Below are 25,082 nucleotides of genomic sequence, written 5' to 3' on the forward strand. Positions count from 1 at the left end.
TAGAGATGTGTGGGTATGTAGTCAGTTCCCCTGAGGAAGTCACCCCTTTAGAATTCAACACACACACATATCCCTTCAAAAACTTTTATTTGTATGAACATTCCTAGCTCTTGATTTATCTTAGAGCTTTTAAAAGAGTAGAGACCTTATATATTTGAGTTTGAAAAAAGTTTCTGCTATTAACCAGAAATAATCTTTTCTACTTCTTTCTGGCTTACTCCTTGGAATAAGCCAAAAATAAAACCAAAGTGTAAATTTTCTGATGGAGAGGTGAAAAACAATAGACGGCACATCCTGAATTCTAGGGTAGACTCTTGCTGGTGAAGGACACCTTCAGTTTAGTCCATTTTTTCCAAGCAACACCTGAAGGAGAACTCTAACACCTAATTCTTTGTAGAATGACCAACGAGCCACTTTGCAGGCTACAGGAAAAAAGGGAGGCTGGGCATCTTTCCTTCTGTCCTGGGATCAGGGGTGCTCCTATTTAACATTCATTAGGTAGAGAGGGGAGGCTGTGCCTAGGGGTGGAGAAGAGGCTGGCTCTAAGCGATCTGTAGTGAGCGAGGCTCAAGATTACAAGGGGATGGCAAACAGGCTGGCCGACTCTCAGTTCTAGCAGCCAGCTGAGCAGCAGCAGTCTAAAAAGCCTCAGACAGAACACTCTTTTAGGAGTTCAGGGAAGGGTTGAGGCTGCCTTTCTAACATGTATCAAAAAGTAACATAATACCCGAGTGGGGGGCCTCCGGGGACTTTGAGTTTGGATGGGGAGGTGCAGGAGGGAGGGAGGGTAAATGCCAGCTGCTCCTGCCTCAACAGCCTTAGGCCAACACGAACTGCAAATTGGTCAGCAGCACCTTAATGCCTCTGGTGACAGTTACAGCTGAAGTGGCAGGGTCAAGCTTGTAGGTGTTGGCATCCCCCTTTTTATACCGGTCCCGGAACACATAGATGCTCCCGTGACAGCTGGCGATCTTCCAGAGGGATGGGGCAGAGCTCCAGGCCTCGGGAAGGCAAAGCCGGGTGAAGCTGTCTAGCAGGGGATTGTAGCACACCAGGGAGTCCCCTTCGGCCACGATGAACACCAGGTCCTTATGCACGGCTGCGTGCATGCGGCCCGCGAAGGGCAGCACGTAGGGCTTCACGTGGCACTTGTCTGTCTCTGTGTCAAAGCACTGGATGAGTCGGGATGGTTTGGTAAAGAAGTCCAGGTCATTCTCCTCCCCCCCAAGTAAGTAGATGATCCCGTTGAGGTTGGCACCAGCGGCCCCTGACACAGCCACCTCTAGCTGGGTTGTCTCAGTCCAGACGTTATCACCCACCCGATAATAGATTACTGCATTGGAGAGGGTATCCTGCAGTGTCTTGCCACCCAGGGAATATATGGCGTCTTTCCCAGGCACAGACACCAGGGTGTGCTGGAGTCGGTCTCGGGGCAAAGGCGCACACCACTCCCAGTCCACGGTGGCATTGTTGCACTTCCACATGCGCCGGGGGATGGACCCGCCCACCACGTACAAGTCTCCGCCATGCTTGCAGGCTGCTGTGATCTGGTGGCACAAGCTGTTTTGGCCACTTACACTGATGGAGTCATCTTCCGCACAGTGTAAGGACACAGCCAACGAGTGGGTACGAGATGACTCTTTCCCGATCAGGTAAATGTGTACATTCTCCCCAATTTCCTATTGGCGAAATTAAAGTTATAAATGGTATCTACCAGCTCGAGACTGAAGGCGCAGCTGAGATGCGTACTTGGATGGCCCCAGACCACACCCTCGTATCTTGCTCTGACCTATTCCCTTCTAGTTACTGTGTGACTCTCCTCTGATCACTGTCTTTCAGGCACCTTATGTCAGGACAGAAAACCTGTTACACTCATCCTTCCAGCTTTTTTTATAACTATGATGACTTGGTGCTTTGGTCATTAATGCAATGATGAAAGTAGTTCTCTCAAGGAGCTTTGGAGCCCGGAGGCTGCTGGCTTCTAGGCTCACATATGTGACCTCCACCCCAGCTCTTATCAACTTTAAGCCAGAGACTCAAAGAGGCCAAGCTGATAGATGGCTGGAATGCAGGGTTAGTATGGTGTCCCAACCCTAAAGAAATCTGCCTTACCTTCAAGCTAGTCCTGAGTGACTCTGAAAAAGCCTCTCTTTCTTCTTTATTAAAATTGATCCAGGCTTCTATTGCCTCTGTTGGGTTCTGGGAACATGGAACTCCATCTGCAAGAGTCAGAGGAAAGGTATGGTCAGTCTGAGGATCCACAAGGGAAATTTAGAGCCAGTGGCTTTAAAAATGTGAATCTCTTTGTTAGACTATCACCGTGTATATATGTACGTGTGTGTATGAGAAATTAACCTAAAATTGCCCTGCTTTTTTTTCTTAATCAAAATGGATGACTTGATATTCTCCTATTTGCCATGGAAGCAATCTACTAGGCTACAATGCTCACGCTTGAAGTACAGTTATACCTCACCTGCAGGTTAGGATTGTTACCTAAAAGTTGGCCAGTCACTTGAGAAGCTTCTTATTTAGGTGTCTGACTCTTTGCAACCCTATGGACTGTAGCCCGCCAGGCTCCTCTGTCCGTGGGATTTTCCAGGCAAGAATACTGGAGTGGGTTGCCATTTCATACTCCAGGGGATCTTCCCAACCCATGGATCAAATCGATGTCTCTTCTGTCTCCTGCATTGGTAGGTGGGTTTTTTTTTTTAACCACTGTGCCACCTGGGAAGCCCCTAACTATCTTGACTCACTGTCAATTTACTCAGGTAACCAGTCCCACAAATACATGCAAAGTATAGAATGGATGAGAACACTAATGCACAAGAGAGGTTAGAATATAAATGCAGGTAGCTCCTCACTACCTTTTTGGCTAAGGGCAGCCTTTTTTTGTTTTAATTAGATATTTGCATATGATGTAAAATGCTGCTTTAGTTTCCTAATCTCTTCCTCTGGAAGGGACTCTGTCTCTAACATTAACAACTAAATGTCAACTCAATCTCTCTCAGAAGGTATCTAAGTAAATTCTTAGCAAGAATAATAATGTAAACGAACGCCAGGAGCCTGAGGGTACCCTTGTCGTCACTGAACACCCGTGCGGCTGGGGCTGACGCCCCCCCTCCCTCTGCTTACCCGAGATGATGTCAGTGAGCAGATGATGGGGCAAGTGAAGGAATTCCTCCGTGCTCTGCAGCTGGGCCAGGTGGGCCTTGGCACAGTGCTTGGCAGCGGTGTAGAGCTCAGGATCGCTGTGCCGATCCGCCAGCCACATCACCTGAAGGCAGTTGCCCACCTGCACTGTGCGGGCCAGAAACCGAGAACATTCCTCAAAGAGAGATGTCAGCTGATACATGTCTGACACCTCATAAATCTCCTGCAGCTCCTCAGCCCGGAGTTTCACCGTCCCGTGGTAGATATAATCAACCAGGAGCTGGAAGACGGACTCGCTGACATCCTGCAGCACAATCACCCTGTTGTGGGCCTCCTTCAGGTTGGAAGTGAACATGGACCGGAAGAAGCAGCTCTGAGCCGAGAGGACCAATCGGTGGAGCTGAAACTCCCGGCCTTCCACGGAGATGGTGACATCAGCAAAGAGCTCTTCCTCCAAACACAGTTTCATGATGCCCTGAGCCACACGGCCTGAGTGTGACCTATCTTTGAAAGTGTAGTTCACAAAGTAGTTCTCGTCCATGGATGCTCCAGGTTCCTCTGGTGATTCCATGGTGGCAGCCAACTTCTCTCTCTGCCAGCTGTCTGTAAAAGAACACCACCTTGAGTAGCTTAAGGAAGCCACAGTCTATGAATCTAACTGTCCAATTCAGGGAGAGAGAAGGGAAAAGTGAGGAGGGCACGGTCGGCCCAGATTAGCCTTAGTCCTGGCCCTGCTAATGACAACTCTGATGATCTCCCTGAACCAAAGCTGGGCTCATTCTCTCACAGTGACATCACATACCTAATAAAATCAAGATTTCCTACGCCAGGTATTTCCCTTAGAAAACGCGGAAAACTCCTTTTCCATGATGTAACAAAAGGCTTGGTATTTAGGTCAACAGAGAGAGCAAGGGACTGGAGGAGGCCTGTGACTTTAAAAAGCCCAACCAAACAACCCCTGGACGTAAAACTTGTGAGGCTCCGGGCAGCAGAATCCGACAAGAAGACCCCTAACGTCCTTGTAGCCAGGCTCCTCCTCCCTGGCGCAGGGAATCCAGACCTTACAATATGCGCTTCAGCCTGGGACATCTCTCAACTTCCCATCTGCTCTTTTCTGAGCCTCTCCCTGGCACTTCCCTGCTCGCCCCAATGACTCCCCAAGGCTTCGTCCCAGAACGCGAGACGGAGCACGATCCGCCTCCGGCAAGGGGCCAGAGGCGGCCCATCGCCACGTGCAGTGTCCCCGCTCCACCTGGAGTCGCCCGGGAAACGGTCGCCAGGGAAACCGTTCTTCTCTTCCCCTCCCCCTAGCCTGGCCCGCCGGCCCTCAGCAAGAGCCTAGCTCAGGGAGCGAGGGAGGGGTGTGGAATGTGGAACCCAGACCTCTCGTCCCTTCCTCTCCTCTCATCCGACTGGTTCTTTAGGATCCTTGCCTTCTCTCCAGCCTCTGTCACACCAAGCTAGGGCCACATTCGCCTCACGGTCTCCCCACCTGCGGGCTTCGCTTTCTCACCTGCCTTCCCTCCTTTCATTCCGAAGCCCGGGACCCGGAACCTCTGCTTCTGGCCCTGCGTCCGCCAGGAAGAAGGTCTGATGCACACTTCCGCTTCCGGTCCGTGCCCTTGGGGGCTCCGTGTCCTAGGGGGCCTGGCCTCGGCTGCCTGGTGTACATCCGGGAAACATGGCGGCGGCGGCGGCTCGGGGCTGTTGGCAGAGGCTCGTGGGGTCCGCGGCGCTGGCCAGAGGTGACCAGTGGGCAGCTGGCTGACGCCCGGGGCGGGAGCGGCGACGCGCCCAGCGCAGGGAGTCCCTGAGACCTCATCCTGCGCTTCGGTGTCTCTGTCTTCCCATGCAGTGGCCGGGAGACCCTCGGTGCTGTTGTTACCGGTGAGGCGGGAAAGCGCTGCGGCCGACACGCGCCGTGAGTATGTGCGAGCCCGGCCCTTCTCGGGACTGCAGGCGGGGCCGCGCTCATTCCCTTTGTCAGATGTTTGCCCTTGTCCTGGCCTGTCCTTCTCTGCGTCCTCCCGGCAAGCCTCTGCTTGTCCTTGGAGAGCTGACTGCAAAGGTCCTCCTTGTGTCTTGGGGCCTGTTACGGCCCTGTTGCCGCTTGTCCATTTCTGCCTCTCTCTGTCTCTGATTAAACTGTAAGCTCTTTAAAGTGAAAAGCATCAACTCTGGGCCTCTGAGCCCTATTATAATAGTAGCTCACGTTAATTGAGTGCTTACTGTATGCACGTCACTTTGCTAAGCGATTAATGAATGATCATAGTTCTCACAACAGTCTCAGGAGGTAGATAGTATTATGCTCTTCTACAGTAGAGTAGGAAACAGTTCAGAGAGGTTGACCAGGATCACAGCACTAGAAAGTGATAAAGCAGGCCTGCCTGCTGCCAAAGGCGGAGAAAAAAATTACTCTGCAGCCTACGATTTGTAGTTGCTCTCGTGATTCAGTGTTGCACGAATGAGTGTATGGAGATAAGTTCCAGTCAACATAAGCCAACCGGGAGTCAGGAGACCTGACATTTCCCCCGTTCTGGGCCTGGGTTTCCTGGTCTGTGCCAAAAAAAAAAAAAGGTTTTAACTATATAATCTGTGAGGACTCTTCAGCCCTGAAGTTCTTAGTTTGAGAACTTGCTATGAGCCACATGTTAAGGAGATACAGAGAATCATAAACATTCTAGTTCTCACACTTAAAGAGCTCCTGGTGTGGTAAGAGAACTGAGACCCATGCTGCTTTAGCAGAATTGCAGGCATTGAAAAGGAAGAACCAAAAAAAAAAAAAAAAAGAAAGAAAAGGAAGTGGAGAAGGAAATGGCAGCCCACTCCAGTATTCTTGCCTGGAAAAGTCCATGGACAGAGGAGCCTGGCGGGCTGCAGTCCATGGGATTACATGACTGAGCATGTGTGCACAAGGGTGGAGGGAGATGGGCTGGTAACAATAAACTGGTAGAACTTAAAAAAAAAAGGAAAGAAAGAAAAGGAAGAACCATGGAGTAGTTTTGAGAAGAAGCAAACACCCCAGCTGCAGTAATAGGTGAGTCTCTGTGGATCGTGTAGGTAGCATTTTCCCAACGTTTTCATCACTTCCTGTTACATGGAAGAGGAACTTTCTATCTTCACCTTTCTCAGGGTTCTAGAGGGAGTCCTGACTGGGGAACAGCATGCCTCACAAGCTCAAGACACTAAGCAGGGCTCAGTCTGTAGGGCTGACTGCTGCCTTCTACTTTCCTTTTCAAAATATGCCTTCTCCTTCCAGCCACTGTCAGACCGCGGAATGATGTGGCCCACCAGCAGCTCTCAGCTTTTGGAGAGTATGTAGCTGAAATCCTGCCCAAGTATGTCCAGCAAGTTCAGGTAATATTCATTACTGGTGTTTGGATTCAGATCAAGAAAGAGCCATATTCTCAGGGCATGTGGGAGTGGGTGGCCTGGAATCAAAGCACAGACTCCTCCATCCCAACTTGGCCTTCTCTCTCTGCCTTAAACCAGGAGATTCCAGCTGAAGTTGCCTGCTCCGTCTGTAGCTTTGTTCCCTCTCCCCTCCTGTTCTGTGTCGGCAGGTGTCCTGCTTCAATGAGTTAGAGATCTGTATCCACCCTGATGGGGTCGTCCCAGTGCTGACCTTCCTCAGGGATCACAGCAACGCACAGTTCAAATCCCTGGCTGACTTGACGGCGGTGGACGTCCCCACCCGGCAGAACCGTTTTGAGGTCAGTCAGGAGATGTGAGGTTTGGAGTGTGAAGGAGGGAAAGGGGACAGAGGAGTTTCAGGGTGACAGCTGCCTCTGGGAGCCGTAGCCGCCTTAGTTTCAGTTCAGGTCAAACAAATACAACACAGCAGTGAAGGTGGGGCCTCTGAATCAGGCAGACCTTGAGTTTCAGTTGTAGCTTTGCCATTAATAAGCGGTGTGACTTCAAACATTTTGTTTGGTCTTTCTGAGCTTTAGTTTTTCTGATGTGCGAAATAAGTATTTTAAATAAGTGTGAAACCACCCATGGGGTGGCTGTGAGTATTCATTGAGATAGGTCAGGTAGATTGCTAGTCTCGTCACCTACTTTTTTGCCAGATCCTGGGATCGAGAGAGAAGTAACACCCAATACTTGCCCTCCAGAAGTGCCCCACACTCTAGTGAGGAAGGACACATAGAACAATTTACTGTTGAAGAAGGAAATGGCAACCCACTCCAGTGTTCCTGCATGGGAAATCCCATGGACAGAGGAGCCTGGGGAGCTGCAGTCCACGGGGTTGCAAGAGTCAGACACAACTTAGCAACTAAACCACCACAAAGTAGATACAGTGACTGTTACTTACCCTCCAGAAAAGCCTATGGAAACAAGAGATTCAACATACTGACGTATTTTTTAAAAAGTTTACTGTAATAGGATAATTCATGGGATGTTGTAAGAACATAGGAGGGGCACTTAGCCCAGTCTAGAAGGCTTTTATGAAGGGAGAGAGAAAGTCTGTGCTGCCTCTTGATGGATAATTAGGAGACCAGGTATTGGTCCCGTGGGGGTGGGGTGGCGGGGAGGAGGAGTTGGGAGACACCCAGTAGTGTGAGCAGAGATAAGCACGCCGACAGGCTGAGCTGTAGCGTGGCTTAGGCATTTGCAAGTGGTTGTGAGTAGTGGAGCATCTTGAGGTTGTGAGCTTCAGGACAGAAGGCAGGTTCACAGGGTGGAACTTTATCCCCTCATTATTATGGTCCCACTCAAGGACTTCTGTCCCAGACCCCTAAGCCTGTGGTCATCTTGGTCCTCTGGCTGCCTCCATTCTCCCTAGATTGTTTACAACCTGCTGTCTCTGCGCTTCAACTCGCGGATCCGTGTGAAGACCTATACGGATGAGCTGACGCCCATTGAGTCTTCTGTGTCTGTGTACAAGGCAGCCAACTGGTATGAGAGGGAGGTGAGTTACTGGACATGGTGGACCCTGCACCTGGGCCAGAGTTGCAAAACCGACTGGGTTCAGCGGATGCAGTGCAGCCCCTCACCCCTGTGATGGCCAGTTGCTTCCTTTTTCTAGATCTGGGACATGTTTGGAGTCTTCTTTGTTAACCACCCTGATCTAAGAAGAATCCTAACAGACTATGGCTTTGAGGGACATCCTTTCCGGAAAGACTTCCCCCTGTCTGGCTATGTTGAGGTAGGAGTCTTGGAAGTAGGCAGCGGGCTTGAGAGGGAGGGACTGGTCGGGATGTTGGGCAGGAATTACGGCCAGTGGATTGTGGTGGCTTAAGAGCATCAATACTGCATTCTATCCAAGCTCCACTCTGACACAGTTTTCTTATCTGCAAAATGGGAGCAAGAGTTGTACTTAACAATAGTAGATTTGCAGTAAACTAATTGGTGTGTTTAAAACTGGTGTATTGTAAATGCTCGACTGTTGTCACCCCTTATTTTAATGGTTTTAATGGTCATTTTAATGACCGAGGCAGATCTGAGGACACAGTTTGTCACCAAGATCTGAAAGTGGAATATCTTTTTACCCTGCTCTGGATCTCTTGAGAAGGCAAGACACTAAATGTCCAGCCCTTGAATTTCAGTGCTTTATTCACCACTGCTATTAACCATTGGAGGTTATTAGCAGGAGGTTATTAGCAAGAAGGTGGTTTATTGTATATATACATGGATGGTTTTGTAGCAAAGTAACTTTTTAGAAATGTTGAGATAGTGGCAATCGAGCCCTTTTCTTTTTAGTATCCAGATGCTTCTGTTTTCTTAATATTTAGCATGGTCCCATTTGCAGCAGCTGATTGTCCTCACCTTATCCAACGGATTTCCCAGTAACAAGAAAAGTCATGCCAAGTTTACTGCCTTGCATCTTGGCAGTGATAATGCCAAGGCCACGGGGCCTTAACTTGAGTGCTTGTCAGCTTAGATTTATTCTTTTCAGCCACTGACTTGCTCCCTCATCTTGGTTAAATGCTTACCGTCAACTTAAAGGGTGTGTGGGGGGACAATTCCCTGGCAGTCCAGTGGCTAGCATTCCATGCTTTCACTGCCATGGGCCTGGGTTCGATCCCTGGTCGGAGAACGAAGGTCCCACCAAAAGGAGTATGTGGGTAGGTGGGCAAGGTCTCTTCTGGTGGAAGAGGAGCTCAGAGCGCAGGATGTGGGGGTAATGGCAGAGCTTGAGGTAGAGGCCATTTGAGACGGTGGTTGGGTTGTGACCTAGTGGGTGACGCAGATGAGGTTGGAGCCTTAAAAGAGGCTGGGACAGGAGTCAAGGACAGAGGAGTAAAGGGGCTGCAGAAGGCTTTGGGAAAGTGGGCCTTTCGTGGCTGTAACAGGCTTTCCTCAGTGCTCACACCTGCCTTTTTCTTCTCCAGTTACGCTATGACGATGAGGTGAAGCGGGTGGTGGCCGAGCCGGTGGAGTTGGCTCAAGAGTTCCGCAAGTTTGATCTGAACAGCCCGTGGGAGACTTTCCCTGCCTATCGCCAGCCCCCTGAGAGTCTCAAGCTTGAAGCCGGAGACAAGAAACCTGAAACCAAGTAGTTTCAGGGCAAGCAGGTGTATCCTAGAAAGCACCTTATCTGTAATTGAGTGTCCCTGTAAATAAAATCCTGCTAGACTCACCACTTTCTGCGTGCTTCCCATAAGTAGAAGTGAAGCTTGGACTCAAGAGGAGGGAGGTGCAGGCGGGGGTTTTGCTGACTCCCTTAGAGAGACTCTTCCAAACCGGGAATCTATTTTGATGGAGCTAAATACTGCAGTTGCAGACAGGGTGACTTGCACGCCTGTATATACTTCTGAGAGATCCTGGAACTGAAATGAAAGTTCTCACAGTTCACAGGGCTTAGGATGGGTGTGGCATGCCTCTCCTGAGAACTGGAGGAGTCTCGGCCACTGCTGGGGAAAGCCCCTTGTCACAGCAGACTGTCTGGTGGCAGTTGATGGGTCCAGGGGCCTGTGAAAATAGGGCAACCCCCCACCTACCCTCATCCTATTCAAACCACCACAAGGTTCCAAGAGCCAACAGCCAGAAACAGGACAGGCTGCAGCCCGTTTTGAACCTTGTGTCCTGCAACCCGACCGCATCGTGCCTGGGCTAAGGGAATTTTCCTGGACTCTGGTCTGAGCTGAGAATGTAAACAAGCAAAGGAGGGTCCCAGTCTGGGGCCAAAGACAATCAGGAGCTGCCGATCTGTTGCCAGGAAACAGTACTCCCCATTCCAGCCAGTCTGGGGTCTGCTCAGCTGGTGGCTGAGTGCCTGAGGGGGAAGAGTTCTCTGCCTGTCCAGGGGCCACTCAGCCAGCCCACCAGGCAGCTGGAAGATCAGGCTTTGCGGCTGTTGTTCTTGGCTACTGATGGGCTTTCTGGAGGCTGGGCCAGGCTGGACTGGACTGAGTGTCAGAGGCTAGACTCAGTTGCAGAGTGTTTTGGGGGTGAGGACAGATGGTGAGGTAGTCTTACTGCCTGGGGTCTCACCTACCTCTTTGGGAGGGCTAAGCCTGAGCTGTTTGCTACCAAATGCCTTTTTCCTATTAACTAAGCATCCCGCCCATCTGGGCAGGAATAGGCTTAGGGCCTGACAAGCTGGGAGCCAGGCTCCTACTGCCAACAACCATTCCACATTTCTCTGGGATGGAAAGAGCCCCTAGGAAGCCAGAGCCAGCCCCTCCCTGTTGAGCTCTGAAGACCGACACGCAAGGCAGGGAGCAGCTAGAGCAGTCCGCAGTGGAAAGTTGGAGCCCCAGTGCGTGCCAGGCGGATGGAGGTGCAGAGAGACGCTGGGGAGAAGAAGACTCGGGGGACCTGGTGGGGCATGGCCGGGACAATGAAGTTCCTGGCTTGGCTGACAGTAGCCATTTGCCTCCTCCCTGGGGTGACTACAACCTACCACCGTGCAGGTACCCGGGCCTTGGGGTGGGGTGGATGGGAGCTGGCTGACAGCAGTCACACTTGGTCCTATCTAAGCCCAGCAGGGCTTAGAAACTGTGGGTGTGATAGCTGCCAGGCTGATCTGTGCTGTGGAGTGGGGGACGGAATGGTGTGGGCCTCCCTCAGAACCAGAAAGGTCCAGGTGAAGTGAGGGTGGTTCGCCCTAGGTGCTCTCAACAGGCCTTGGGCTTATTCCGGCTGATGCGCAAAGCTGGACCTCCTGACTTGCCCAGGGCTTAGGACAGACATTCCAAGGGTTAGGCAGCACCCCAGAGAGATGGAGCTGCAGCAGACACCCTGCTTTGCCTAGCCTCCTGTCTTGCACACAGTCACTTACTAAGGGTTGGGAAAGGACTAGGTCCTTCTGAAAGGGGTCTTCACCTTTGGGGAGGGTCACTGGCACTGTTTCAGGTCATGCTGTCCCCAGATGATGAAAGGGAGGGGTAATGGGAAGTGAAGTGTCTTGTGACTCGTTGGCCTGGAGCTCTTGGCCAGGAGAACTGTAGAAGTTCAAGGAGGAGTCCTGGACATTTGCCGAGATGGTATCGGGGTTTGGGATGATGTCTGGGAGAGTGACTGTCACTGTGCGTGTGTGTAGGGGGAGGTGGACATGGGGTGGCATTCCTGTTCTTCTGTAGACAGAGGAACTTCTGGGCACCCCTACCAGGCAGCTCAGGGCCACTCTGGGGATGCTAGGGTGTTCAGGGTGGAGCCTGGCAGCGCCCTGACTCCTCTCTGCTGCCCCAGGGCAACCCATGGACAGCACCCGCGTGGGAGGTGGCCTGAAGGAGCCAGAGGCCCCGGAAGTGATGTTCGAGGTCTTTCCTCCAGCCTGGGACATGGGGGTGGGAGTATCCAGAGGCCCCTGAGCGCAGGGTTGGGAAGGGGGATGCCTCAAGCTGGGGCTGCTGGGGGAGGGGGCAACCCAGCATGGGTCCCACTGCCTGCTTGCAGCCCTGGCGCATTACTGCTCGCTGACCTGCTCCCTCGGCCCCAGCCCGCCCCTTACGTGGCTCCCCTTGCAGCTGCTCTGGGCGGGGCTGGAGCTGGATGTCATGGGGCAGCTGCACCTCCAGGATGAGGAACTGGCATCCACACGTCCAGGCCGCCGGCTCAGGCTTCTCCTGCAGCACCAGGTGCCCAGGGACTTGGAGGGCGCTGAGCAGCGGCTGCAGCAGCTCCAGGACCTGCGGAAGGGACCTCCTCTTAGCCCTTGGGACTTTGAACATCTGCTCCTCACAGGCGTGTCCTGTGTCTACCGGCTCCATGTGGCTAGCGAGGCTGAGGAGAGAGGCCGCTGGGCCCAGGTCTTCACCCTCCTGGCACAGGAAACACTCTGGGACCTGTGCAAGGGCTTCTGCCCCCAGGGCCAGCCCCCTTCTCTGGGCCCCTGGGCCTCCATTGCTGACTCCCTCCCCTAACCCTCCCCTTTTGCCTGCCATCCCTCCTTCCCCCTCTCCCCCCCACCCCCACCTGAGCCAGACCCACCTTTGGCAGGGGCTTCCATCTGGCACCTGGTTCTTCCCACTGTGTTTGGGTCTCTGGGCTTGGCTTGTACCCTGGACCCCAGCCTACCCCTCCCCCATCTTCTTCCCTGGGCCCAGGTTCTGGGTCCCTGACCCGCAGGCCCAGACCTAAGGGCAGGACTTGCAGGCAGTGTGTGTGTGTGTGTGTGCTGAGGTCAGGGTTGAGAAGTTTGTTTAAGAGATGCTGAAACGGAAGCTCCCAAGCAAGGCCAGGTCAGACCCTCCAGCTCCTACTCCGGCAGCCCGAGAGAGGCTGAATCCCCAGGTAACTTCTAAGTGCCCAGGCTTATGTAGATACCTCTTTGAAACCCAACCGAGGCTCTGGGGGTCCCTAAGTTGCCCAGGTATCCCATCTGGGCTAGGAGAATAGACTGGACTTTTTAGTGCAATCTGTTCAAACAATTGGGGGAAGTGGGTGGAGGAACATTATCTTTTGAGGGGCAGGGAAGTGAGAAATGTTTTTTTGGTCCATCCCAACAAGGCTCAGAGAACAGGGTGAGGCTGGGAGGAGACTGAGGCTGGCTGGAGTGGTCCTGACCCTGACCCAGTTCGTCCCATAAAATGTAATGTTCTGGCCTCCTGGAGCCCTGTGTCGTGTGTCAGATAAGTTTGTTAACCCCGACTCTGAGCAACCCCCCCTCCCCATCCTGGGAAGGCAGGAATCAGGGCAACCAGATACCCGCTGCTCTTCCCGTTTGCCACGCCCGTACCGGGAGCCAGAGTGTACCGTTTCCTTGAATCCCATATCCCCAGTGAGGCCGCGGGGTGTTGTCCCTTGTCACAAAAAAGGAACCAGATGGGCCTTAAAATTCACGCCGGAGTTCAACGGGGAAGAACTATAGGGACCGAGCGGAAACAGACATGAAGGGGAAGCCCACGCGGAGTTAGACAAGCAGAGTCCAATCAAATTCTCACCTCCTCGCTCGCCCAGGGAGAATCCTGCCCTTTGCCTGCCGACCCCCCACCGGGGTGGTCCCTCTTTTCCCGCCCCGCCCGAAGACAACAGCGTCGGGCAACAGTGTCGTCGCAGTGAGGACAAAGCATAGCGCAGGACCCCGGCAGACAGGCGCCGGCGCAGGCCCACTTTATTGGCAGAGTCCGCCACGCGCGGCGGGCCATCATGCTCGCGCCGGCGGGGCGTTCGGGCCGCGGGTCCGGGCTCAGCATGCATGCCCCCCACCCCACCCCACCCCGAGCGGCTCTCCGGGTCGGGGTTCAGAGCTCCGGCGGCCCAAGGCCCGGCGGGCCGGCGGGCGGGAGGTCAGGATACACCAGGAAGCCGGAGAAGGTGATGTACTTGCCGTGGTTGCTGTAGGCGCCGTAGCCGTCGCGGTCGTGGCTGAGCAGCCAGACGGCGTCACCGCGCCGCAGCGCCAGCATCACGCTCTGGCTCTGCATCTCGCGGCGCCGCGACGCGCCGTCGTCGTAGATCATGGCCTGCACCTCGTCGCGGTTCTTCATCAGCTTCACCGACAGCGTCTTGCGCGGCAGCTTGCCCAGCGTGAAGGAGAAGAAGTAGGCGCCGGGCAGGCGGCAGCGGAACACGCCGGCCGCCGCGTCGAAATCGCCGCCGATGTTGACCAGCTCGGTGTCGAAGGCCAGCGGCCGGTGGCGCGGCCCGGGGCCCGCGTCCGAGCCCACCAGGCTGCGCGTGCGCGCCGCCGAGAAGGCCGAGCGCGGCTCCGCGGACGCGGGCCCCGGGCCCCGCGCGCGGGCGCGTCGGCGTCGGCGTACACCAGGTAGCCGCTGAAGGTGGCGCCGGGCGCGCCCAGCGCGTACCGCGGGGCGCCGTGCAGCCGCAGCCACACCGCGTCGCCGTAGTCGAGCTGCAGCATGGCGCTCTGGCTGGCGGCGCGGTGCGCGCCCGGCCGCCGCTGCTCGTCGAAGGCCAGCGCCTGCACCTCGTCGCGGTTGCGCACCAGCATCACGGACAGGCTCTTGTGCGGCGCCTTGCCCGCCGTGAAGGAGAAGAAGTAGGCGCCCGGCACGCGGCAGCGGAACTGGCCGGTGGCCGGGTCGAAGTCGCCCCCGACGTTCACGTACACCTTGTCGAAGGTCACCGCCATCTCCGACGTGCCCTCCAGCGGGGTGGTGCGTGCCGCCGAGAAGGCCGAGCGCAGCTCCGCGGACCCCGAGGCCGGGCCCGGGGCCCCGCAGGCCGCCGGGCTCAGCAGGCCCAGCAGCAGCAGCAGCAGCATGGCACCTGGGACGGGAGGCACGAGGGGGACGGAGACGAGGGTTGTGGAGGGGCGGGGGGGGGCCGGGTCCCCCTGCACAGCCCTGCCTTCATCCACAGCTCGGACTCCTGGTTTCCTGCACAGCGAGACTGGCTCGGAGGTTCTCACAACTTAAGTAGGCCTGGGTGTCACCTGGAGGGCCTGTTAAAACACACACTGTTGGCCCTCACCCCCGCCTCGCCTGGGATGTGCTGTGCTTTGTCACTCGGTTGTGTCCGACTCTCTGTGACCCGTGAACAGTAGCCCACCCGACTCCTCTGTTCATGGGATTCTCCAGGCAAGAATACTGGAGTGGGTTGCCATTTCCTTCTCCACTCGTCTAGGATGAGGTCTGAGAATTTCCATTCCATTCACAGGTTCCCAGGTAATGCAGAGATGCTGCTCTTCTAGGGACCACAGTTTGGGAACAATTAGATTAGATCAGTGACTTTTTCTTCTTCTTCTTTTTTTGTAACCACCAAACCCCTTTGTGTGAAATTTCGCAGATACAAGTGGAAGTGCTCTGGCTCAAGGGTCCTATAGCCCTGCTGGGTTTGCCACATCCCCTCCTCCTTGACAGCCAGGAGCCCTGGAAACACAGAAGGTGGTCAGGAGGTCCCAGGGTTATCTTCAGCTTTCGATTGGCTACATTTTCCTGGCCTGTTCCATGGCCATTAGCCTGACCTCACTCAGGCACTGGCTGTCTGTACTGACACCTTCCTTGATGGCTGCTGTTTAATTCCCCATCTTGGCAGGAAATAGCTGCTCCCTGACCTGACTCATTGGAAAAGACCCTGATGCTGGGAAAGATTGAAGGCGGGAGGAGAAGGGGGCGACAGAGGATGAGATGGAGGGATGGAATCACTGACTCAATGGACATGAGTTTGAGTAAGCTCCGGGAATTGGTGATGGACAGGGAAGCCTGGCGTGCTGCAGTCCATGGGGTCACAAAGAGTAAGCGACTGAACTGAACTGACCCGTTTCCTGGCCTCTGACCCAGTCAAGGGTCAGCTCCCACAGTGGACCTCTGGAATCACCAGGGGCCCTCCTTGCCTTTTTCTGACCACCTTGAAGAGGTCAGAACAGTTGGGTTTTGAGGTAGTTCCCTCCCCCCACAAACTCAGAGAAGAGAAAGGGACTCTTCTGGGCTTGGGGGTTGCTCCCTGAGGGGAAAGAGAGAGCCAGGGGCTGCTGGGGATACAGTGGGAGAGCGGTTCCAGTGGGCTTCAGCAGGTCTGTGAGGTCAGCAGCTCGGTTCCTCAGCAGGAGCGGCCGGGTGGACAAGACTGGCACCTAAACCTGGGCTCAGGTCCTGGTGCTACTCCTCTCTGTGCTGTGAAATCTTGGGCAGGTTCCTGAATGTCTCCGGGCACGGCCCCTTCTGTATAAACTGGGGGAGGATGTCTGCCTAACAGGCCTACTGAGGATGCTCTGAGATAGCAGGTGTGAGCACCTCTGTGGGATGGCAGTGCAGTCAGTTGATTTTGGGGGAAAACTGATCTGATCAAGTGTTTTTTTTTTTTAATCTAATTTTAAAAATTTATATTGGAGTATAGTTGAGGATCAAGTTCTTGACATTACGGGTTAAGGTTCAGTAACCCTTACCCCTGGAAGCTTGGTGAAGGCACTACTTGACTCAGAGGATCGTCTCTCAGAAGATAGGGAGATGCTTCCTCCGTAATGCTTCCCAGTAGGGCACAGGCTTTGGGGACTGAATTCCCCGAAGCCCTGTCGTGGAGGCAAAGCGGGAAAGAAACCGAGCTGGCAGCAGCCTCGGATGTGGGCTTCTGTAGGAAATGCCCTGGGCGTGCACCTTTGTGTCACTTAGAGGTGCTGGGGGCTGCCAGGAGGACTGCCGGGCGCAGGTGCACAGACGCGCTGCCCTCGGCAAGGACGCCCCCCTGAAGGGCGGTGGGCACTGGAGTGCGGCCCGCATCCTGTTTGCCCAACTGTGTGGAACTGCTGCACCTGGGGAGACTGTGCCTTTTTCTGCTTCTCGGAAGACCCCCAAGTCCCTAGCCCAGCTGAACACTCTCCTTCCAGAGACAGTACCTTTTCTCATTCTTACAAAGGTGCCCCGTGGGCTAGCCAGTCCCCTTGGTGAGGGCAGGGGTGCGGGGAGAGGGGCTCCCTGAAGCAGTGAAGATTGCATCTCAGTACTCATCGCGGTCCCTTTCACAGGGCGCTTTGGACCTGTCTGGTGTCACAGCTAACCTGCAAGACGGGTGGGCCCTCTCCCGTTTTACAGGGGAGAAAGCTGAGGCCCAACCAGGGGAAGTGTTTTTGGCCCAAGGCCACCCATGGAGCCCTGACGCAAGCCTTGGACGGAGGTCTTTTGGCTCCAAATTCAGTGTGCTTTCCTCTCCACCCTTTCCTTCTAAACATAGACATGTCCAGCCAGCCTGTTATCTGCCTCAGTTTCCCTTTTTGCAAAAATAGGAGGGGAAAGAAGTGGAATGAGTCTTGGGATCTAGGGGTAAGGGGGAAGAAAGCATAAACCAACCAAAAAAACTAACGTTTTTGTCTCCTAGGAATATGGGAGCATCGCGGCTCTTCCTGACCCTGCGGCTCTCCTAGCGGGTCTTGCCCCGGGACCAGCCGCCCACTGGACCCTCGGTAGTCTCCCTGCTGCGCCTGGGGCACCCTGCCAGCGCCGGCTGGCCCTCCTGTGTGTTCGGTACCCGGCTTCCTTTCTGCCCACTGCCCATTTCTCAGACCCCTAGGTCCCCATCCTCCCCTCAGCCCCCTGCCGGAGCAGGTCAGAGGTGAGAGGCTGTCAGGTGGGCGTCACAGCTCCAGGGAAGGAAATGGCTGTTCTGGCTTCGTGCAGGTGAGGCTCAAAACAATCATCTTCAAAGAGAAAAAAAACTAGGACACGGTGCGCTGGACAGAGCCCCGGAACCGACCGTGGAGGTGCAGCCATGCCAGGCTAGGGGGATTCCAAAGACCCCTCCCAGCGAACCCCACTCCCCAGACACCCCCTCCCTCAAGCTCTGCTCAAAGCGCCCTCTCCACCTACCTTGAAAGCCCCCCGGGCTCCCAAGAAGATGAGTCCCCCTTTCACGGAAGAAGCCAATTAATCCTTTCTCATTAAAAAAAAAAAAAAACCCTCAGAAAATGGTACCTTAGACCCTCTCCCCCCCAGACCTCCCTTCATCCATCCTTTCGGATGAAAAGCCCATGAGCCTCTTTCATGAAAGAAGCTCCCAGATCTTCCTTTTAGGGAGAAGAAAAAAAAAAAAAAGGACTCAATTCCCGGCCCCCGCTTCCCAAGGAGAAAGCCTGGCTTCCCGCGCCCCAGAGCAGCCCTCACCTGGCTGGGGGCGGCGGTCTGTCGGGTTCGCTCCGAGCCCGCGATCGGGCTGCGGGCGGGCGCCGGGCTGCGCACTGATCGCCCGCGCTGCGGCGGGGCCGGGCCTGGCGAGGGCGGCGGCGCCGGGGGCGGGCGGGGCGCGGGGACCCCGGGGTGGGCGCGGGGCGGCGAGGGAAAGAGGACTGCTGGAGAGCGAGCCGCCGGGCCCGCACGGGGAGAGGCGGCGAGAGGCGGGCAGGGGGAGAGAGGGAGGGGCGCGCCGAGGACCGCGCGCCGAGCGCCGGGGCCCAGGGGCACCGCACGGAGGCCCCCCGCGCGGGCCGCGCGAGCGCCGGCCTCGCCCTCCTCCGTGACCGCCTTCGGGCTTCAGCCTCTGAGTGTGCAGAGCAGGCAGCAGGAATCCAAGTTAGCAGATGGGGAAACTGAGGCCGAGGCCGACACCCCACCCCCACCCCCAGCCCCGGGGTGGCTTGGGACAGTCTAGAGACCAGCCTCCTCCCTGGTTGGAGGAGAGGGGGCTGGAGCGGGACGCGGAGACTGGACTAGCCTCGGGGCTGCAAGGGCAGCGGAAGGGGAGAGTTCGGTGGGGACAGACGTCCAGGCTCGGGGAAGGGCGGGAGGGGGGGGGGGCGGTCTGCGGGAAGAGAAGGATAAATGGGTCAGTGCGGCCAGGAAAGGAAGGCTTACAGTGCCCGCGCTTTCTTCCTCAGCTCCAAATCGGAAAAGGCCCGTGGTTGGTTAGGAAGGAAGGAGGAAGACCAAACCCCCAGGCATCAGAGGGTCAGCAAGGGGCGGGGGGGGGGGGGGGGGGGGGCGCTCCCGGGGAGGGGGCGAGGAAGGAGGGTCCTTGCAGAATTGCCTTGTGGCGGAAAGGCTGCTTTCACACCATCTGCAAGGAGGGAGGGGCTTGAGAAAGGCGATGGGAGGCCTCAAGGGGCCGGCATGAGGGACACTGACACCCCGTCTAGCTGGGCCCCGGTGGGCAGGACCCAGCAGGACCCCGGGGCTGGGAGCAGCTGCTGGCACTCACCGGGGCCCTTCCACAGCTTCCGCCCTGGCCTCTGAGCCCACCTCCAGGAGGTTGCAGTCCTCTCCTGAAGGCAGTGCTGGGCGTGACCTGCTAGCCACTGGGTAGAGGCTGGCGGAATGGATGGTGGTGAAGAGCCCCACTCCCAGAACAGAAACAGGAGCCCTCGGACTCAGGAGGCCCAAGTTCTAGTCCTGGCTCTGCCCCAGACTCTCTGTGGCCCCCCTGTGCTCTGGAGCTCTCCTCCTGCAACTGTCAGAACCTACAGGACCCCAGTTAATGTAACATGGGTTAGTCCGCATGAAGGTGTTGACAGTGATGATGAATTCATTTATATTCTCCAGGTGTTGAGGTAAAGATGAAGTGAATGGATATGTATCTGAACAGAAAGGAATGGATGGAGGCATTTCGGGCTGGGCATGGGGTATTTGGGGGAACACAGAATGAAGCATCTGTCTAGCCCTTCTATCCTTTGTCTCCTCACCAGCCTGTAAAGGTCTGGGAGGGGTGTGGGGAGAGGTTTAGGAGGGCTGGGGAAGACCTGAAGCCCATCTGTGGCAGCCACGACCCTTCTTAGGGCATCAGTACCTCTTCTGAACCAGGAGGTTGGGGTTGCCATCATGAAGGTGTGTTTTGAAGGTGTGATTCCGATGGTGGGAGGGCTGGGAAGAAGGCAGGACTCTAGAGGCGGAACAGCTAAGCCCAGTGGGGCTCTGTCTCAGGCTGAAAGCCATTTTGACACTCCCTGGGTCCATAAAACATCTCACCAGAGGAGTCGGGGGGTGGGGGGTGGTGGTGGAGACAGGTGGCTGTGGCAGATGACAGGAGGGTTCAAGGGATGGGACAAGGTGGAGGCCACTGGCAAGGAGAGATGGAGGAGGAGGATGCCATGTACTAGCGGGCATCTAGGGGGTGGGGGTGCCCTGGAATGGAAGTTAGGGGGCAGCAGGATTCAGAGCAAACAGCCCCAGGGCTTGGCTGTAGTTCCTGCCTGCTCCAGCTTTGTCCTGGAACAAGTTGGAGCAACACATAGCAAGTTCCTTTCACTGGGTGTTGCACATGCTACCAGTGCCCCTTCTCAAGCCCCCAGGTCTACGTGGAGGTCACCTGCTGGCAGCTCCTGAGCTTGCTCTGTGTCTCTCCTGAGGGATTCCCAGCTATGGAAGCGAGGGTGGGGCAGGCTAGAAGTGGAAAATTAACACCCTCCAGGGTAACCCTCAACAAGGAGGGTCCAGAGTTAGCAGACAAATCCTCTAGCTTTCAGTCCCCCGAAAGTGGGACAATCCTCAATTCCCAGGCGTGTTCCAGTCTCAGACTCCAGCAGAATGGACCGAAGTTGTCCATGGGGAAAACTTGCTTATCCCTGTAGGCTTTGCTTGCTTTTTTTCTTTTTTTCTCTTTTGCTTGTTTTCCTCTTATCTCACTTCCCCACTTGCTCACCCTGCTCTGGGATCACCTCCTAAATAAACTACTTGTATCCAGATCTCTCAGGGTCAACTTTTGGGGGATCTCAAACTGAGACAATGAACCAAAACTGTTAAGTGCTTTTTCACTTCACCCACTGTCTTATTTAATTCCTATTTATCTATGGCCATGCTGTGAGTGATGTGGGACCTTAGTTCCCCGACCAGGAATGAAACCCATCCCCTGCAATGGAAGCATGGAGTCTTAACCACTGGATCGCCAGGGAAATCCCCTTATTTACTTACTTCACATCCTCTGAAGTAGATGTCACTAGCCCAGTTTCACAAAGGAAGAGTAAAGAAGTTAGTGCACAGAGAGGATTCGAAGTCAGGTTGATCTAGCTCCAAAACCCAGTCCTTGACCACTACCCTCTGCAGCCTCCCTAATTCTTTGATCCTCTCGGGGCCTTATTTTTTCATCTGTAAAATGAGGAATGAGCCTTGGAGTTTGAAGGGAGGCAATGTACCCAGTGCCTCCTGCACCTAGGCCTTGTCAGTGAGATGTAAGCAGAAATTATTAGGAAGGACTTCCCTTGTGGTCCAGTGGTTAAGACTGTGAGCTTCCATTGCAAGGGGGTGTGGATTAGATACCCAGTGGGGGAACTAAGATCCCCCATGCCTTATGGCTTGGCCAAAAAAAAAATAATAACAAAAATTATTAGGAGAGAAAGTGCTTTAAAGGGACTGATGAGGCCCACTCTTTTTGCCCTCCCTCTTCCCTTTTCCCAGAGAAGGCAATGGCACCCCACTCCAGTACTCGCCTGGAAAATCCCATGGAGGGAGGAGCCTGGTAGACTGCAGTCCATGGGGTTGCCAAGAGTCAGACACGACTGAGCGACTTCACTCTCTTTTCCCTTTCATGCATTGGAGAAGGAAATGGCAACCCACTCGTGTTCTTGCCTGGAGAATCCCAGGGATGGCGGAGCCTGGTGGGCTGCCGTCTGTGGGGTCGCACGGAGTCGGACACGACTGAAGCGACTTAGCAGCAGCAGCTTCCCTTTTCCTGGGATGTATGCGTGAAAGCTGGAGCTCCAGTTGCCACATTGGGTCAGGAGACAACAATGAAATTTTCTGAAAGTGTTAATTAAATAGGGTACTCAGGAGGGAGCTGAGATCCTGCTTTCAAGGAGCTAATCATTTAGGGAGAGTGGCGGGATTTGGATATAAAGAACCACAATAGGTAAAAAGAGATCAGTACCAGGAGAGAGGTGCAGAAACTCCACCTGGGGGAATCAGGGTGGTGTCACAGAAGTTATTTCTAAATGACGGTGAGGATTTTACATAGTGCTGATAGAGGAGTAAGGGAATGGGATCCAGTCTAAGTTAAAAGTTTGAACAAAGGTATGGAGGTAGCATAGATGTGCCAGTGTGGCTGGTTGAAGAGGGGTTTGTGAAGGAGACACTAGGGCAGATGAGGTGTGTGGGGCTTAAATGCTGAGCTAAGGAGCTCGGTTTAACCTGCAGCAGGAGGGAGAGAGCCCAGAGCAGTATTTTAAGATTATTCCAGCCACAGAGTGAAAGGCAAGAGACAGAAGAGGCAGGGAGATCTGAAAGAATCTACCCCAAGTGTCCAGTCTGAACCATGCAGGGTTAGTAAGAAAGGAAAAGGGAAGAAACAGATGGAAGAGAAACTGAGAAGAACTGCAGAGACAGAGGGCACACACGCACCCAGGCTCACAATTTAATTAGCTTCTTGGTTTGCCGGTGGATTACAGGGGAATTAGCAGAGCTCAGAGTCGAGGGACCTTGCTGGGAGTTGAGGGGAAGCTAATGAGAAAGACAACAACAAGCCCGAGGGAGAAACGAAAGGGGAAGGATCATTAGCCAAGCAGAGAAGCTGGCAGGAGAAACAGATGTCAGGGCGCTGAGTCCCTGCCTCCCTGGGAGATTTCAGCCTTCCGGGGGGAGCAGACGTTCAGAGTTCCCGGGCGGGCGGGCTGCTAGCCCCACTGCCTCTGGCTCCAACCCCTCTGAGCACTTGGTAAACAGCCGGGCAAGGGGGAGTTGGGAGTGGCTGTGAGGAGCAAGTTCTTAACTCTCTGTTGGCCCTTTTCCCAGAAGCAGATCCCTAGGTTCCTCCTGCAGATGGGGAGGTCGAGGCCTGCTCCTGACTAGATGTGGCAAATTCCATTTTCCAAAGATGCTGTGACGGCATCTCCCATCCCACCCTGTTCTTACACTGGGACCACGCCACTACCCTCTAAGAGGAGGACTTGGGTTCACCCGTAAAAGGTGATGCTGCTTCTGTCTGGTGCTCTCCCTCTTGAAATTCACGCTTGGAATCCAGCCGTCATGATGTGAGAAAGCCCAGGCCGCATGGAAAGGCTGTGTGTGGATGTTGTGGCCAACAGCCCGAGGCAGGCCCAGTTACCTAATTTGCAGGGTCCAGCGCAAAATAGAAAGACGGGCATTTTGTTCAAAAATTAAGAATTTAGGTGGTGATAACAGCCTTACACCAAGCCTAGAGGCTACGTGTGGGACTCTGTGTAGCTGTATAAAGCATCCCGTGAAGCTGGCCCTGGCCCCAGCTGAGGTTCCAGCATCCACTCTTTGCAGTACGAGGGCGGAAGCCTTCAAGATGACTCGGGGCCCAGTCACTGTCAGAGGGCAGCTGCGGAAGAACTCCGAATGGGAACCACCTGGCTGACCCAGCGCACTTCCAGATCCACTAGGGACCGTTCTAAACCAGAAACTCTGGAGTTACTGCACAGCCTTAGATAGCTGGAACGCTGGGGGAACTAGAACTGAAGAGGCAGGACAGTGACTGCGTTTCTCTGCGAACCCAGGCGCCTTATCTGAGCTGTTGTTTCCCGTCCTTCTCGGCCCACGCCGGCAGAGGGGGCTGGAGGCACAGATGACCCACACCCCACCGAGGGCCCTCTCACTATGGAAGATGGTGGAGCGTTCTGAGTTGAGTTCTCGGTTTCTTGAGGTTAAAACCACTCCCACTTTTACAAGTTATTTCCTCTCCCTGGGTCTTGGTTTCTGTGGAGGTACACTGAAATGATTTCCTAATTTAGGGCATGTGAGTCTCTGGAGGGAAAACACGGAGGACCTGGTGACTAGAAGGTGAGGGCAAGTAAAGAAACAGGAGGAGTCAAAAGCGTTGACTCCACCTCTTTCGCTGGCATCTGGGAGGACAGGAAGGGGAGAGAGTTCAGCCTGCATCAGACGATGACTGGTTCCACTTTGGGCACTTAGATCACACTACCTTTCGGGGCTGGAAAATTGGGGGGGGGGGGGTACTTACATGGTGTCATTAATTAGGTAGAGAATATAACTATGCAGGAATTGACTAGATGAACACCAAAATATTTAGTTATTTATGGTGGATTTAGGGATATTTTACTCTGTAAAATGTTTTCTATTTCCCAAATTTTCTACAATGAATATCTAGTCCTTTCACTTGAAAAGTAATTTAAAATATCAATAAAAATTTTAATTTCTTTCAAATGTATCCAAATACATATTGGAATTGGAATATTATAAAAGAGGGAGTTTAGAGGACACACATGATTTAATAAACTGTATGGCAATGACTAGGCAGCCATCTAGAAAGCTTTAAGTTGGATCCATACATCATATATGCATATATGTGAGCATGCTCAGTCATGTCCAACTCTTTGAGACCCCACGGACTGTAGCCCCCCAGGCTCCTCTGTCCATGGGATTTCCCAGGCAAGAATACTGGATTGCCATTTCCTTCTCCAGGAGATATTCCAATACATCATACCTGATACCGAAACAAATTCCAAATGGATCACATATTTAAATGTAAGAATGAAACAAAAAATGTACCAAAAAAAAATCAAGTCATATTAAAAAAAATTTCAGAGTGAAGTTTGAAGTATGACATAAAATCCAGAATTCATTAAAAAAAATATAAGCTTTTTACTATAGCTTAAAAGGAAAACATATTAACATAGCAAACTGCCAGAAGCAAAGTCAAGACAAACTACAAACTGGAAAATATATTTGTAATTCATAGCACAGAGAGCAAATTTCTTTAATATATAAGAGCTCTAAGAAAAGACAACTCAATAGGAAAGTGGGTAAAGGGTATAGCAGTTAATAAATACAAGTAACTCAGAATAAGATGCCATCCTTTTTTTACCTTTCAGGTTATCTAAGATCAATAGGTTTATAACATATTCTGTTGGTGAGGAGGTGGAGAAACATTCATACCCTTTTAGTGGGATGGTCAACCGGTACCACTGGATAATTGGACATTATCTACCAAATTTTAAAATATGCATGACCTTCAACTCTTTGATTCTATTTCCTGAAAAGCTGTTATTCTGATATATACCCACATCTGAAATGACATGTTATTCAGAGCAGCATTGTTTGCAATAACAATAGAGGACCCATCCAATAATTTCTGAGACATAGAATACTAATAACTCTGTTTATAGAGGAATGAGGAGTCATTTTGCAGACTGATATGAAATAATCTCTAAGATTTACTATTAAGTGGAAAAAACAAGGTGTACATTT

The 25,082-nt window shown here is 53.6% G+C and overlaps 4 protein-coding genes across 6 annotated transcripts; 2 read left to right on the top strand and 2 right to left on the bottom strand.

The window, feature by feature from the left end:
* Positions 1-70: 70 nt before the first annotated feature.
* KBTBD4 (kelch repeat and BTB domain containing 4) lies at positions 71-4,770 on the bottom strand. 2 transcript variants are annotated; one of them, XM_061153569.1, is made up of 4 exons: positions 4,664-4,770; positions 3,133-3,753; positions 2,113-2,219; positions 71-1,679 (listed from the first exon to the last, which is right to left on the bottom strand). In XM_061153569.1, the coding sequence occupies exons 1-4, from the start codon at positions 4,680-4,682 to the stop codon at positions 819-821; spliced, it is 1,608 nt and encodes a 535-aa protein (XP_061009552.1). In that variant the 5' UTR covers positions 4,683-4,770; the 3' UTR covers positions 71-818. The 2 variants fall into 2 exon arrangements, with proteins under 2 accessions (XP_061009552.1, XP_061009560.1); XM_061153577.1 differs by having other exon boundaries at positions 4,584-4,679.
* Positions 4,741-9,736, top strand: NDUFS3 (NADH:ubiquinone oxidoreductase core subunit S3). Its single transcript, XM_061153601.1, has 7 exons — positions 4,741-4,895; positions 5,006-5,071; positions 6,410-6,507; positions 6,714-6,863; positions 7,937-8,062; positions 8,180-8,299; positions 9,486-9,736. The coding sequence occupies exons 1-7, from the start codon at positions 4,832-4,834 to the stop codon at positions 9,651-9,653; spliced, it is 792 nt and encodes a 263-aa protein (XP_061009584.1). The 5' UTR covers positions 4,741-4,831; the 3' UTR covers positions 9,654-9,736.
* A 1,102-nt stretch (positions 9,737-10,838) lies between these two features.
* FAM180B (family with sequence similarity 180 member B) lies at positions 10,839-12,519 on the top strand. Of its 2 annotated transcripts, XM_061140520.1 has the most exons (3): positions 10,839-11,009; positions 11,788-11,858; positions 12,066-12,519. In XM_061140520.1, the coding sequence occupies exons 1-3, from the start codon at positions 10,871-10,873 to the stop codon at positions 12,459-12,461; spliced, it is 606 nt and encodes a 201-aa protein (XP_060996503.1). In that variant the 5' UTR covers positions 10,839-10,870; the 3' UTR covers positions 12,462-12,519. The 2 variants fall into 2 exon arrangements, with proteins under 2 accessions (XP_060996503.1, XP_060996508.1); XM_061140525.1 differs by lacking the exon at positions 11,788-11,858 and having other exon boundaries at positions 10,839-11,025; positions 12,038-12,519.
* A 1,207-nt stretch (positions 12,520-13,726) lies between these two features.
* Positions 13,727-17,860, bottom strand: C1QTNF4 (C1q and TNF related 4). Its single transcript, XM_061140515.1, is given in 3 exon segments — positions 13,727-14,278; positions 14,281-14,769; positions 17,802-17,860. Coding segments are annotated over 2 exon segments (981 nt in total). The 5' UTR covers positions 14,765-14,769; positions 17,802-17,860; the 3' UTR covers positions 13,727-13,781.
* Between the last annotated feature and the right edge of the window lie 7,222 nt (positions 17,861-25,082).

This window comes from Dama dama, chromosome 1 (assembly GCF_033118175.1).
Source record: "Dama dama isolate Ldn47 chromosome 1, ASM3311817v1, whole genome shotgun sequence".
Lineage (NCBI taxonomy): Eukaryota > Metazoa > Chordata > Mammalia > Artiodactyla > Cervidae > Dama > Dama dama.